This window comes from Fringilla coelebs (assembly GCF_963513975.1).
Source record: "Fringilla coelebs genome assembly, chromosome: 31".
Lineage (NCBI taxonomy): Eukaryota > Metazoa > Chordata > Aves > Passeriformes > Fringillidae > Fringilla > Fringilla coelebs.
Window position 1 is genome coordinate 1,593,760 of NC_140057.1, and position 16,159 is coordinate 1,609,918.

At 48.0% G+C, this 16,159-nt stretch overlaps 2 protein-coding genes across 2 annotated transcripts in view; both read right to left on the reverse strand.

Annotated features, from left to right (window-relative positions):
- LOC311164362 (uncharacterized protein) overlaps positions 1 to 16,159 on the reverse strand; it is a 103,293-nt gene that overhangs the window by 81,650 nt on the left and 5,484 nt on the right. The window lies entirely within an intron of this gene.
- LOC311164361 (uncharacterized protein) overlaps positions 14,355 to 16,159 on the reverse strand; it is a 185,950-nt gene continuing 184,145 nt past the window's right edge. The window contains exon 2 of the mRNA XM_084223798.1: positions 14,355 to 16,128. Within this exon, the coding sequence (XP_084079924.1) occupies positions 15,277 to 16,101 (825 nt within the window). The 5' untranslated portion in view covers positions 16,102 to 16,128 and the 3' untranslated portion in view covers positions 14,355 to 15,276. The remainder of the gene's footprint in view (positions 16,129 to 16,159) is intronic.

Consider the following 16,159-nt stretch of genomic DNA (forward strand, 5'->3'; position numbering starts at 1 on the left):
TCTCTGTCATCCTGCTTATGGATGATCCAGGGGCTTTTGGGGGTCCATGGGTGTCACGATCCGTCCTTACAAAGGGGTTTGGTGATGGTTCGTGATCTCAGGGTGCAAAAAGAACCAACAGGGTACAAGGGGGTTTGCAGTGATCATCAATACAAATGCACTTTTATTGAAATAACCACAGCAGAAATGCCTTGGGGAAGAACTGGGGGAAAAGGGAAACACAAGGCAAAGGGGGAGGAAGAAGAAAAGGGTATAAAGCTGCCAAAGGTGGAACGGCAGAGTCCTTCGGTGTCCGGCCGATGAGGTTCACCAGTTCACGTCCGGGGAGATCTCAGAGATGCAGCTCATCTGGATTCCAATTATACACTTTTTCCATGGGGGAAGGGAGTGATTTTGAAACTGAATCTATTGGATCTTTGAGGGAAAAACTGATATTTGGAAGAAGGGCACACACAGTCCATATCTCAGTGGGCCAGAGCCATTGTTTTCGTGGTTCAGTGCCCGCACCTGCAACATCCATCTTGCTTTGGTCAGCTCGCCTCCCCCCGCACCTCCCCCGGGCTGGGGGCTTCAGTCCCAGTCCCTGGAAAGTGTGGGAGAGGCCTTTTCCCATGGGGATTTCATGTCTCAGCTTTTCTCTGCTGAGGTGGTTTGCTGCATCTCAGTTTGTCTGTCACGGTGGGTGCAAACGGACGGAAGGGGTCTTCTTTGAGGGAGCACCCCTAAAACTGAGGAAAAGTCCAGCCAGGCCAGGAATTGGGAGAGGAAAAATCCCAGAGCTATTGTTGCAAAAAGGTCAGAATGTCCTTTTTTTTCTTCCCCTCCTGAAGTGCAGTGCAGCATGCAGAAAAGATAAACACACCTGTGGAGTAGCTCAGCAATGCTCTCGGGTCACCAAGCTCTCCTGGCTTACGAAGCCAGAGGCCTGTGGACAGGGGGATCTTCAGTGCTCTCTCCATGACACTTGTGAGGCAGTTGAAGGATATTTCAGACAGACTCTCACACGACCCCCTGACTCGTGACTGTCTTACAGGAATCTTCATCTGGAGCGTCGTCTTCAAGACTCGCCATATGTTGGTAGCATAACCCAGAAAAAATAGAGATGACAGCAAGAGGGAGAGGGAGAAAGAGAGAAAGGTGGAAAAGAAAGGATAGGGAAAAGAGGGAGAAAAAAGAGAGACAGCAAACATAATTAATATCGATCACAACAGCATCATTTTTATAACAATTAACAAATGGTTGATTAATCAAAATAGTATCAGTTTTATTACAATTTTCAAGTGGTTATACAAATAATGAATAATCAAAGCAAGAGCAATAAACAAATCATAATACAAATATTAATTCAAAATTATTTTCTAAAACAATTCACTAAAAGTTATAAGTGATTTTCACTAAATCATAAACTAAAATCAAGAATTACTCTAAAACACATGTGCTCAATTCATAATTGCTTTGTGTAAAATTCCTTGGGGATCTCCACAGTGTAGAGGACATCAGCCAAGTTGTGTGCATTGACTATGGATGTCTATCCAGTTGGCCATTTCATCATTCTCCAATTCATGACGAATAGAACTGCTAATAAAACAAAACCAAGCAAAATTAGAATCAAAAGGACAACAATGGGATGGCACACACTGTTCAGGACACCTGTGGCAGGAGGAGACCACCCAAAAAGAGTGTCCCACCACCTGTGCTCGGCATCTTCCTTCACTCTTTCCACGACACGGTGTATCTGTCTCACGCTGTCATGAACAGTCACCAGGGTTTTCTGTCTGTTTCTCTGAATCTTCTCCAGGATCTCAACCAGGTCTCGATGGAGCAGCAGTTGTCTCACCAAAGTGAGGTTCATCCCGATGGGAGAGGCATCAGCTTGTGAATCAATGTGCAGTTAGATTGCAATAGGTAATGAGAGGTGACTGGAGCTTCATAAGAGAAATCCCATCCTGTGATCTTAGTAAAGTTACAAGCACAAAAATTTGAATGATTTTTACTGTCTACCACAACATCTTCTGCAAATACAAAATCACAAGCAGTTCTAAAGCATGCACATCCATTGTCTATGTATATCAGGACTGTTTCAAAAGCTTCATTAGGATGAATTTCCAAGTGACAGATATTTTGCTCTGTGTCTAAACAAATGTCCTGAGCTATGATTGCATTGCTTTCACAGATGAACCCTTGTTGTTCTCGGACAATACAAGATTCCAGACTGACAGTTTGCCATTTGTTGTTGAACTGACTGGCCCATTCTCTGTGTTCAGAAGGACAGAGAACAGCTCTGTCAGCATCCAGCCCTAATGCAATAACAGGGAAAATGAAATGTACAGAGGCATTGCGTACGGTTAACACAAAAGCAGTGGCTGTGTTTGAAATGGGCTCACAGGTAAAATCACCAAATTCCAGCAGGATTGGAATTCTCTTTCAAAATCAGTGGCACTGTCCCAGATTATTTTTTGAATTTCAGTGGGTAAAGTGCCTTCTTCACCTTCTCTTATAATTGAGGCAGCAAATGACTACATCTACAATTGTGCTTGGATACAGCTGAGAGCCAATGAAACGTTGTTTTGTGTAACACCAAGTGCCTCAATTACCAATTTGTAATCATTTACATTTATTTTCTCTTAATTTGGCAAAATGTTTGATAGGAACCACTGATTCCTAAAGCCAATTAAAACGACTGCAGTGGTTGCTGTAATTTGGTCAAATCTCTAGTTGTGACAGCCAATTAATTTAAGTTCAATTAATTTACATGTTATGTGCAATATCATCACTTGGTGTTACCATAAAGGGTAGGGAAAACATTATTTTTGTTGTCCAGAGCTGGTGTTATCATGGTTTATCAGGTCTTCATGTCCCTCGGAGTTCTTCTGTAAAAGTAAACACAACAGACTCTGCCACGAAGAGGCAGAAAAACTGGGAACGATGGAATTGTCAGAGAGGTTTTGAACACCAGTGGGACTTCCCCTGCAGTAGGGGGGGTCCACCCAAACCAGGTTGTCCAGGGTAATGTGCTGGGTTCTTGGAATCATCCGGTCCCTGCAGTGAAGGGATTGTGCTTGGGGCTGTCGGGCAAAGAGCAGTGATTTTGGGACACCCATTTACCTCCCATCTATAGTAAGAGGTGTGAGGAATCCATTTAATCTTTTCACTTTTTGCCCAATCCTGCGCACCTTTGACAGTAAAGTCAGAAACATTATCAGATTGAATTTCCTGTGGTTTTAGGAAAATTCCAAACCAACCTTGCATTGCTTCAACAGTATTATCTCTGGTAGCTCTTTTAAATGCATCAGCTTGGACCAACCCAAATATAAACATAGCACAGGACTCAGTGTTAATGCAAACAAGAAAATAATTCTGTCCCTCATGTTGGAAAATACTCCAACAGTTAACAGTTCCTCAACCTGAGCACTGTCTTTTCCCTCCCTGTTAGCAGAAGTGGGGGAGAGAGGAGGGGTTGCTTTAATCACAGAGCCAGGCTTATTTTGGCTGCTCCCCAAGCTCTCAGTTTCTTGGATCACCAGGTTCTCCTCCACCTCCCTGAGAGCCAAGCCAACCACAAACAACCCCCCTTCCCAGGCAGTGTACCTTTTCTCAGTATCTTTGAAACCACAGGAACAAAAACCAACAGGCTCTGTCAGACCCTCAGGATCCCGCTGCCATATATGAACAGACAGCTGTAGGAGGCAAACTTCCACTCCACCTGAAAGGATCTGTAGGATGTATAGGGTGCAGTGCTTGGTGAGCTGTTACTTCAAAAATCAGCAATTGCAAAACTTCCTTCTGAGAAGGAGTCCAATCCCATTTTATCTCTTTTCTCAGCAAGTCATAAAGGGGAACAAATGGGTCATTCTGGTTACTAAGAAGTTTATCTGGTCTTTCTATAGGAGACACAGCTACTATGGTCTTTTGAGGGAAAATTTCTGCAGGTTTAAGTGTTCCTGGAAGCCCTTGAATTAAAGAGGTCATAATTTCAGGCTTTACAGGTGACTGCATTGGTGACTCAAACCCAGGAATTAATTTCTTTTCATGGATCATTTGCAGGCAGATGGCTTTGTGAATGTTTTCCTGGAGTTGATCGGGGGTACCAACCAAAGGGTCTCTCCTTTCCCAGGGGTTGAGCCCCTCTGCCCAGTAAGCTGTGTGCTGATTTAGGGACCATGGGATGTGCCTGTCTCCCGTTGTTAAGAACACCCCATGTCCCCAGCACCCACCGGCTTCTTGTTCTGACAAAAGAATCTGATCTCCCCAGGGAGAGACACTTGACATACGTATTCTGTTTGGGTTTGTGGGGGAGAAGCCTGTACTGCTTTGCAAGTTTTAATTCAGTAGCAGTGTACGGGATTTCTTTAGTGGTTATGTGTGGGTCAAAATCTTCATTATTGATATAGTTGCATTCTGTTTTAATTACAGGTTTTATGCTATTGTAACAACAGTGCTTCCCACAATTTTTCATCAGAGCTAATTCTGTTTGAGGGGAATTTTGATTAATGTGAGGAGTTTCCTTCTCCTCTGCCTCTTTTGAGGAATCAGCATTATGTGAATTTTTAACATGTTCTTCTCTCAAGGCAGCCTGTAATAACTTATTTCCATTTCTTTCTTCATCTAATTGCTTTTGCAAGATTTCAGCTAGGTTTTGGAGGGAGTCTATGATAGCATTTTCCTCACTTCTTCGCTTAAAGCGAGTTTCTATGGCTGCTGTGAGGCAGGCTCCCGAAACTGAGCAGAGGATAGTCTTATTTTTGCTCAGTTTAAGTTTAGATTCACGTTGCAGAGAACATATTCTATCAATAACATTTTCTAAATTAAACCAATTGCAGTTTGCCCATTCTTCTCCTCCTGGAGAAGGTGTGGCATTGTATTTAGCAAGCAGAGCATAAAATTCAGCTTTACCTTTTGCACTGAGATTTTCAGTCATTTTGTGAAGGGACCAAGACTACGACAGGGAATTAATTGCAAACTCAAGTTATACAAACACACAGCCTTTCCTGTGTTCCCCTTCACTTCCCTAGGTAGTTGAAGTGACAAAATCTGTCTAGGAGGCCCTATTTGGTTGCTTCAGAAGGGTCTCTTCCTTCCTAGACAGTGTACACTCTCACACACAGAACGATTTCTTTGTGAGGGAAACCAGAACTACGACAGGGAAACAGCCACACAGCCCTTGCTGTGCTTCCCTCACTCCCCTGGGTAGCCCAAGGAGCTGATCTGTTTGGGAGGCACTGCTCAGTTTCTTCAGGAGCCCCTTCTCTCCCAGACAGTCCCAAATACATACAAATACAACAAAAACAGTTTCCCCCCTTTTGCACCGAGAGATCTTTTGTGGAATCCCAGAGGCAGAGTCCCAGGTGGAGTCTGCCAACCAGGATCCTGTCCGTGACGCCAATTTAATGTCACGAACCGTCCTTATTGACGGATTTAGTGATGATTCATTTCCAAAGGATTTCTCAGCACAAAATACCAACACGGCAAAGGGGGTTTGCAGTGACAATCAAAACAGTGTACTTTATTGAATGATCACAGCAAAATGCGTGTGAGGGAAAAGAGGGAAAGCAGGGAAAGCATATGGAAAAGTAGGGGGGTAAAGAGCAAAGAGGAGGCTCCAGCTACCGCCCGTGGGAGCGACGGGGTCCTTCGGGGTCCAGCCGAGGTTCCGTCAGTCCAGGAGTCGTTCCAAGCGCGGGGAAGATCTTCGAATTGGACTGGCTAACCTGGGGGTTTTTATCCTGTGGAGGATTGTGAAAGAGGGGGGGAAATAATGCAATAGTTTCCTTCTTGGTCCAATAGTCCCAATAATCACTGCCCACAAGCAAACATCACGGTCTGTTCTGTTCCCCCTGCCAGTTCCTCCCAGGTTTCAGTCTCAGTCCTTGGGGAGAAAAGGAGTTTTCTTTATGTGAGGATTTCATGTCTCAGTCCTTGGAGAAGAGGCTTCTCCCATCTCAGTCAGTCTAGTCACAGTGGTTGCAGAACAGATGAAGGGTCTTCTGTGGGGACCACCTAAAGGTTATTCCAGAAAAGAGTCCATCCAAGCCGAGAGGAAGGGAAATTCCAAGGCTTGTTGTTGCAAAACGGGTCAAGGTGCTCCTCTGCACAATCACTTGGCAGGCTGGGAGTTACATCTCGGCCTTGTAAGCTTGGCAGACTTTCATCAAACCCGGATATCAAACAGGATCTTTCGGTGGTCTCAGTTTCTGTCCTTTTTCATGACGAAAATTATGAGACAAATGAGAGAAATTTCAGACAGACTATCGCACCTACCTCCGCTGCAAGCGGTGGCGCGGAGGGAGCAGGGGGAGAGAAATCCCCCGCAGCAGCAGAGACTGCCTGAGCAACCTTTTGCTCAGCCTGATGTTGTTTTACCGCATTAGCAACTATCTGCTATGTTTTAGACAACTATTTTACAGTTTTACAGTCATCTAGCACCGCCTCCCATAATTTATCTCCAAATCTACGCTACTCTAACTCTTCAAAGACTTGGTTAGGATCTATCAAACACCCTTTTGCAACTCTCTATGTGAGCAATCTCGGAAGTTCTTTGCTAGGTCTGTACCCTGTAATCCCCGCTTTTATAAAAAGCATTTTAAAGGGTTATAAGCCGCTTGTCTCTCTATTCCCTTCTAATCTAATCATCAGCGCTGTTGCAGCCTTTGCAAGACTTGGGCGGCTTTCAGTGGCCGAGCTCTCCTGTGAGGTCACTCGGGGCCACGGAGCTCCCGCTCTTTGTGCCTCCCACGCTGCTCCAGGACCGACACGGACACTGCACCGGACCGCGGCTCGCAGCTTCACCTTCTGTAAGGTCCCTGTGCAGGGCACCATTTGTCACGCTGAGGGAAGTCTTGGACTCTTAATGTGAGAATCAGCAAGCTCCAAATTTATTGATAAGCACCAGGCTTTTAAACACAACAAGTAATAAGCTCATGCATATTCTGTAAGCTAAGCAATTATTGGTTATACTACAATATCAGCTCTTCCTCATTCTTGAGAACTTACATTGCAGTTTCTCACGTCTCTTTCTCATTACTGTTATCGTACCACAGCTATACTCAAGGACACAATGTTGTTGCAGGTGCAGAAACTCAGATTAGCTGGGTGTGGTACTTTCCCAGTCCTTGGTCAGCTAACAAGACAATGTCTATGTGACCTCTACCCTGAAACCATTCCTCCACAGGCTACTTTAGCCCATTCTGGCCAGAAGAGCCGTCGCTGGAACCCTTCACAGAATTCCCAATAAAGCCATCTCTGTGGAACACCAGGACTTTTCCTCTCCTCTCTCAGTGTCTGCTTGCCTGGGAAGCCATGGACGGCCAAAGCAACTTTAGCAAGCCAAGAGCTGAAACCATGAAAGAGCTGAGATCACTTAAGAGCTGATATCACTGGAGCTCGCTAAGGGCTGCCTGCGGCTGAGCGCGGCTGGGGCATTCGGAGAGTTCAGTCTGCAAGGACTGAGCTGCCTGGCCAGAGCTCGCCTGCCTGTCTGGGGCACACCAACCCTGCAGGAAGCCAGCTCTCGGGCATTAGTGCTGGATCCAGGCATTCTGCTTCTGAATCCTGATTGGGGTGAAGGTGGTGAGAAGCACCTGCAATGGTCCCTCCCACTGTGGTTCCAAACCCTTTTCTGTCAGACACTTCACACACACATAATCCCCAGGCTGTATGTTATGTACTGGTCCATCTAGCTCCCTGCTCTGTGTTCCAGACACTTGTTTCCCAATTTCTCTGAGCTGTTTGCTTAAAGCCACCATGGAGGTGGCCAGTGTAACCTCCCCAGTGTGGGTGGCATCTCCTTTTGTGTTCCATAAAGCATTTCCAAGGGACTTAGACTTTCTTCAGCCCGAGGTTTAGTTCAAATTCACAACAGTGCCAGTGGAAGAGCTTGGGGCCAGGGCAGATTAACTTCCTGTCCCAGTCTTACAATCTGCTGCTTCATCAAATGATTCAATTTCGCCTCTTGGCCGCTCAGTTGGGGTGGTATGGAGTGTGAAGTTCCCAGTCTATGCCCAGGGGGCTCCTAATCTGTTGCACTATTCTGGAAATGAAATGTGATCCTCTATCCGAGGATATTGTGGCTGGAACTCTGAAATGTGGTATTATTTCTTGTAATAATACCCTGGTCACCTCTTGAGCCTTGACAGTTCTGGTGGGGAACATTTCTGGCCATCCTGAAAATGTATCTGTCAATACTAATAAATACCAGTACCCCCCTTTCCTTGGGAGTTCTGAAAAGTCAATTTGCCACTGCTGTCCAGGCCCATGGCCCCTCCCAGTCTGACCAGGTTTTGGTCTGGGGGTATTTTTGGGGTTAGTCTGGAGGCAAAGATCACACTGTCAGCTCACTTGAGTAATAGTGGCATATAAATTCCTGGCAACGATTCTCTCAATCAAGAAGGTGTTCAGGGCTTCTACTCCCCAGTGTGCTTTCGGGTGCTCCTCCCTTACTAGTGACCACAACAAATGGGAAGGGATTACCAGCTTCCCTCCAATGGTAGCCCACCCTTCTTGGTTGTATGTCCCTTTTGGATCTTTGATTAGTTTTCCATCTTTCTTATTGTATTCTGGCTTACCTTCAAGGGAAATTTGTCCACCTGGAATTAGAGCTCCATCAATAGTTACCTCACCTTTCACTGCTTCCTTTGCCTCTCTATCTGCCAGCTCATTTCCTTCCTCCAATTCTGAGCTCACTCTCTTCTGTGCCTTAATGTGCATAATTGCTACCTTTTCAGGCAGCTGAACTGCTTCCAGCAGCCACATTATCTCTTGTGCATGTTTGATGTTCTTTCCTTGTGAGGCCAGCAGTCCCCTCTCTCCAGATGGTTCCATGTGCATGCACAACTGGTCTCTGCCCCATCCCAAGGAGTGTCCTCCAAGTCTGGGCATCTGGAGTAAGCAGCTTCAATGGTCTCCAGACAATCCTGGTGTACTGTTTCCTCGATCCCACGGAGAAAAGGAGCTGGGTTCACAAGGTTAGTGACTACAGAGTCCTTTGCCCAGCACTGACCTCACACCCCAGGTAGATTACCTTCTGTTTCACTGCCTCTGCCTTTTGGTTGGTTTTTTTTTGATACTCTCTATCCTTGGAGCCCTGGCAAATTCAAAAGGCTTACTGTCCAGGCCACACATGCTTCCCTCCTCTGAGTGTCTATCAGGAGATCATCCACGTTCTGCAATAGCCTTCCTCCTTCTGGGGCAGCTTCCCAGGACTCCAGATCTTTTCTAAGTTGTTCTCCAAACAGAGTAAGGGAATTTTGAAGCCTTGAAGGACTTGAGGCAACACAATCTACGTGAGCTGGGTTTTGTGCCTGCTTTTAGGGTTTTCTCATTTGAATGCAAAAATTTTCTGGTTGGCTTCATGGATAGGGAGGCAAAAGAAAGCATCTTTCAGATCTAAACCAGTAAACTAGGTTAGCTCAGGTGCCAATCATGTTAGTAGGGTGTATGAGTTTGCCACAAGGTGTACTGCCTGACCCTAGCTGGCTGTTGTCCTTAACTTGCACAGAAGGTGCATTCTCTGCCCTCCCTGGTTTGTTAGAGGCCCATACCCCAGGAAACACTGGATCCATTATTTTCTTGTTAATTTCATCCTTATTTTCCATTTCAGTTGCACTAATTGTTAAAATTAGCTTAGTATGTCAACATATTGCTGATCCTTTACCTCCAAAATAATCTCCCCATCTCTAAATGTGATCTTTGCTTCCAGATGCTCCAACAAGTCCCTACCCAACAGAGCCCTTGGAGAGTTGGGCATATATAAAAACCTATGACTATTTTGATGGTTTGTAAAGTATGCTTTTCAGATTGGCCAGTTGCCCCCTTACCATAACATAATCATCTGTTGTAGGCATCGAGGCTTTATTTAACACTGAGTATGTTTCCCCTGTGTCTACTAAAAACTTCATTTTCTTAGCTCCCATTTTTCTACCCCATCCCACCTCTTTGCCCTAATTCAAAGTCTTGGGGTATAAAATAGGCTGAGCACACTCAGCTTTAATTATTTCTGCTGGGTTTCTTAAATTACTTGAAACTCTCTTTTCTAATAATTCAAACACCCTGTTACTTCTTTGCTTCTTGCAACTGGCTGCTACTAAATTCCTTAGAACTCTCTGAGTAGCCTTCGTTTCCTTAGAGTAGCACAAATGATAGAGTGCCTGTCTTGCAAACTCTGCTTTACAAAATCTCATTCTTTTCCAGTTCTCTTCCTGCACAATCTAATTCAAGCATTGTTTCTACTGACACTCACTTTGCTGCCTTGCAAAAGGCTGTGCCTGTTACAGCAAAACTCTGGTATGCCCACAAACACAGACTCCCCCCCCACCCCATCTCCAATTCATGAGTCAGGGCTTAAGTTGCTGTGGGAGGGGAGTTCCTGAAATTCCTTTAATTTGTTTTACCACAGTTAAACATAAATCACCCTACTGCAGTTTTTCTGTGTAAAATGCTACACTTGTCGCAAACAAAATCCTAGAATCTCCACAAATACAAGCCTACAATACTGAGAATCAAATGACCACAATGCAGGGGAAGAACCACACAAACTCACTGGGAAAGGGGTATCTCTTCAAGTGCCCACTTTTCTCAACACAACCCAACATACAACACTTCAGCATCTACCCACATCAGCTTATCAGCTTCTTCTGGTCCTCACACACTCTGGACACAATCAAAATAACAGCACACAGTAAAATTCCAGGGATCAATCCAAGCTATTGAGGCAGAGGAATCCCCTGAGCTTGTCTGGACACGGTTAAAATGTGCACAATCTACACAAATCCCACATCACCACCTTTAAGCACAATAATGAATAAATGTCCTCACCCACGTTTCTCCACTGGTTCCACCCCTCTGCGGGTGTTCCCTGTCCCCACAGCCTGTCCCAGCCGGTGCTCCGGGCCTCACCTGGCTGCTGCAGACACGGGTAGAACTCCCCCCGCACGCTGGGGGTGCACTCACTCACTCGCTCTCTCTCACACACCCCACACTCACACAATTACAAACACACTGACATCAATCACACCGTGCATTACCCACACAATGTCCGCACACCACGAGCACACAAAGTTGGGGTTCACTCGGCTCACCCCAGAGTCGCCAGCGGCCGCTCCATCCAACAATGAACCCGTTCCCAGCCGCGCCTCAGCCGGGAACCTCTGCCGCCGCCCGTGCTCGGGGTCGATGGCTGCCTGCAAGCACAGGGACCAGGCTGTGCACTCAGACAGCTCTGAGTCACTTATCAGCAGCCCTATCTCCCCGGGCCCTTTGATACACAGACCGTGTATCCAGACTCCAGCAGGTCCTTGTCTGTCTCTGCAGGAGGCAAGCCCAGATGGAGCTGAGCTCCTCCAGGGAAATCCCGGGGTGTGCCTGGGAGTCTGTCCTCCCTTCTGCCCCTGCCAGGACAGACAATCACCTGGCTGGCTTGCCAAAATGATTAGTGGAAAGAAAAGAGAAACTCCACCACTTTGTAAAAAGTTGAAAAGCTGGTATGTTTATTACAGCACTGGATGCATTGGAAATCCTTGTTGTCCCTAAAGGACATGTGCACCCCTGAGAACTCCCCTTGCTTATACATATGCATACAGTCTCATTCACATTCATTTAACTGATTTCACATTACAAGTTGCAATTAGTTTTTATCAGTCTTGCTCTTTGTGCAGAGAGCTCTCAGGTCCTGTTAAATTGCTACTTTGTCCAACCCATCCAGGGAATGATGTGATCTGACAACATGATTTCAAAGGCTGAACAGATGCTTTATTCTATACTATATTATACTACATTACACTATTGCTATACTACATCTATACTAAATTACATACTAAAGAAAAACCTCTGTCCCTCTACAGACTGTCATGACACAGCTTTGACCTAATTGATCAATCAGTCCAAACAACCACCACCAATATCCAATTAACAAATCACTCTCTGTAAATTATCTCCATAACACATTCCACATGTGCCAAACAACAGGAGCAGCAACTGAGATAAGAACTGTTTTCTTCCTCTCTGAGCTTTCTCAGCCTTACCACAGCTTCCCAGGGAAAATCCTGGGAGAGAGAATTATGTCTCTATTCAAAGAAATGTGAGTACCACAGGGATTTGTTCTCTCTGGTCTCAGTCTGCAGCTCAGTGCCTGGGGTAAGGAAAGAAAAGGAGAGGAAGGAATGAGGAAGGAAGAAGGACAGAAAGGGAAGGAGATCCCACCAATTCATTCCTGGGAGCACGATGTCAGCAGTGGGGTTGTCCTGCAGCCAGGGGCGATGCTGGGCTGAGACATGGAGCAGAGGAGAGGGAGAAAAGGGCAGTGGCTTCCTCCTCATCTGCCTCAGTGTCCCACACCATCTTCCTTTTCCTTACAGCCTCCTCCAGCTCCATCCAGACAAAGTTTAGGATTGACAAATCCTGGCTTGGGGGAAAAACAACGGGTGAGCACCTTCATCCTGCTTCCCAAGTCCAGCTGGAGAAGTAACCACCCTGTTCAAGGTTGGATGGGCCCAGACCCTGCTCATCTCCAGCCTCCCCCACCCCTCCAGGCTTCCAGGATCCCTCAGCTCCAGGATTGGCCCTTGCTGCTCTCCCCACTCCGATGCCAATCAGAGCCCCAAACACCAATGTCCCCCCCAACTGGTACCACCTCCCCAGCTGGTACAGACAGTTTGCCACAGGAACCCTCCACAATTCTCCAAAGGGCCATCTGTGTCTCACCTTTGGAGCCCTGCAAGATCCAAACATCCCCTCCCCTGCAAAAAACCCCTGCAAAAAAACCCTCCCAGAGATCCCCCAAAGGATTTGGGGTGAGCTCCCCCTCCCCACTCACCTGTGAGATCTGGGGGGGTCGATGCTGCCAGGGCCAGGGGAGCTGTGGACTCAGCGGCTGGGCAGGAAAACCGCCTGGTTCTGCTGGGGCTCCTCCTCTTCCTCCTCCTGTTCTTCCTCTTCCTTTTCCCATCTTCCACCTCCACTCTCCTTCCCATTGCTCCTCCTCCCTGCCCACCCCAGATCCTCCTTTCACACCCACCTCTCTCCCACAGCTGCAGCGTTTGGGTGGAGGGAACCAGGGAACCTCCCATGAGCCCCCCAGGGATGGGCAGGGGGCTTGGGGACCCACCCAGAGCGGATCCATTCCCCCCCAGAGCCCCAGGGAATCACGCCAGGGATCAACTGATGGGGACACAAAGGGATCCCCACGGAACCACCCTTTTTCAATCCCATCCCCACCTTTCCCTCCCCTCTCCCATCGTTCCCCCAACCCAGAGACCCCTCCCAACTCCATGTGGGGATCCCATCCCTCTCCTGCTCTGAATCCTCTTTTCCCCTGCACTCCCACCCCTTTCCCATCCTGCCTTCAGCTCCACCTCTCATCCCTGTGTTTGGTATTGGGGGATCCAGGCCCCTCCTGCTCTGTCTGGGGGGTCACATCCCCCCTTTCCCTCAATTCATGCAACTCCTGGCAGCTTTTTCCTGGGAGCAATCCCTGAGTTTTGGGACTTTTGGGGTGTAGTTTAAGAGTGTGACAGCTCTCTCTGGCTTTCCCCTCCCTGTTGTGGCCTCTCAGCTGCCCCTGACACCCTGGGCGTGCTGGGGTTTCCCTCCTGGGGACAAGGACGTTCATCCCTTTCCAGGAGCCCAGTGTCTGGCTGGGGCTCCAGGTCAGGGGGTCCTTGAGCAGCTGCCCCAGAACCTCCCCCAGGGTCTCCCAGCGCAGCTGCAGCCGCTCGGCCTGGGCTCCCCAAAGGCCTCAGCAAGCCCCAAGTGCCTCCCAGGAACCCTCAACCCCCTCCAACACAGCATCCCCCACATCTTCCCCCCATGACACTGGCCATGGCCACGTCCCCACTTGTCACTGCCCATGTCCCACCATGTCCTCACCCATGGCTGTCTCCCCACCACGTTTCCATCCCTGTCATTGTCCCACACATCTCCATCCATGCCTGTGTCCCCCAGGTCCCCATCCCTGTTCATATCCATGTGTCCCCTTGTCAGCCTCCATGTGTCCTACCATGACCACAGCCATGTCTTAGTTCAATGTCTATTTTTAACTCAATATTGGATGTTTTAAAGTGATAAGGAGAAATGAAAACAATATCAAGGCCAAAAGAAAAGGATTTCCTTGTCCATACCACCTGAGGATCCACTGCTTAGGTAGAAGTCAAGAACCTTTTCTTCGTGGAGTTTCTATCCCACTGTCTCCAAAATCTTGGTCTTTTCCCCAGCTTTACAGCATTTGGCTGTGGAAGACACCCTTGGGCAATAGGAAATCAAGATCATGGAATCCCTGAAGTTGCAAAAGAACTTCTCCTAGTTCAGGGCAAATTTGGGAGAGAACCCCCAAAGGGGTTCCTGTGGAAAGCAGATTCAACCAGCCCCTCCCCCAACTGGTTCAGGAAAAATAAAATACCTCCTTGGAGAAAAGTGGAAAAAACTGTTTATTACACAATACAACCTAATCAATATTAAACTATAAAACCTCTAGCTGCTCTAAAACAGAGACAAACTCACAAAGTCCCTCCGTGGGCTGTAGCTCAGCTCACTCAGTCTCTTATCAGTCCCTCCGGCGCTGGAAATGCCGCGGCCCAGGCCTGGCCCGGTGGGCCACAGGTGTGAGCTGCCAGTGCTCTGCTGGTGCTCAGGCCAGAGCAGGTTCAAACAGGTCCAAAGAAAAGGGGGAAAACCACAGCCCAGGGAACTTCTTTGCCTCAGCTAGCTAAAACTAACTAAAAGCCAAGGAGAGCTCTGTCCCGCTGTCTGTCCATCCGCAGACAACACAGTGCAGGACCAGGAATGTGGAGGAGTGAGTGCAGTGTCTGAAAGCAAACTGTGCACTGCTTCTCTCCTCCTTCACTCTCAGGACAAGTCTTGAAGGTTCAAAACTTATTATTCATTATAAACGTAACAGACTGGGAATACAAACATCATACAGTCAACCCAGAGTATACCTCCAAGATTTTCCAGTACTCCTTGATGCCACCAGAAGATAGGATTGAATGCAAAAGATTTTATGGGGTTGAAAGTTGACAAATCTGCTCTCCCCAAGGAATTCCCATTGTTGGTCTGCGTCCCAATGGATGTTCCTGCTGCTGGGTTTATCTAGCTGCCCACAGGGAACCAGGATGATGTGGAGCCTCCAAGCCAGGTGCCTTCCCAGCACAGATCACCAGGACCACGGATCACCAGGGCTCTGCCCAACGGGGTCACTGGGGATCATCCAATGTGGATCCTCTCATGGGGGATGGAGCTGGAGCAGCACACGAAGCTCTTCCAGCACTCAGGGCACTCACAGGGCTTCCCTTAGTGGCACCTCCGTTGGTGTTGGATCAAGTGAGAGCTCCTGGAGAAGCTCTTCCCACACTCCCCACACTCGTAGGGCCTCTCCCCGGTGTGGATGCGCCGGTGGATGGTGAGGGCGGAGTTTTGCTTGAAGCCTTTCCTGCAGTCGGGGCAGCGGAAGGGCCTCTCCTCTCTGTGAATCCGCTCATGTAGGAGGACACTGGAGCTCCTTGGAAACCTCTTCCCACACTCAGGACACTCGTAGGGCCTCTCCCCTGTGTGGGTGCGCTGGTGTGTTCTCAGGTCCGAGAGCCACTTATAGCTCTTCCCACATTCCAAGCAGGTGTGGGGCCGTTCCCCTGTGTGGATCACCTGGTGCTGAATCAGGGCTGTGCTATCTATGAAGCTCTTCCCACACTCCCCACACTTGTAGGGCTTTTCCCCAGTGTGGATCCTCTGGTGCTTCCTGAGGTTGGACCTCCATCTGAAACACTTCCCACACTCCTCACACTCAAAGGGCTGTTCCCCAGTGTGGATCCTCTGGTGCTGCCTCAGGTTGGAGATCCATCTGAAACGCTTCCCACACTCCTCACACTCATACGGCTGTTCCCCAGTGTGGATCACCTGGTGCTGGATCAGGGCTGAGCTCCAACTAAAACCCTGCCCACATTCCAAGCACTTGTGGGGCTTCTCCCTGCCATGAGGCTTCTCTACCAGCTCTGAGCTTTGGCTGGATCTCTGAACACCTTCCTGGCTCAGGGGGGCTCTTTCCTCCTCAGAGCTCCCTGGGCTGGGTTTGCAGCCCCTCCTCGTGCGGGGTCTCCAGGGCTTTTCCTCCTTCTCCATCCAGATACAACCAAGAAATGAAAAATCCTGGTTTGGGGTAAAATAAACAAGATGAGAA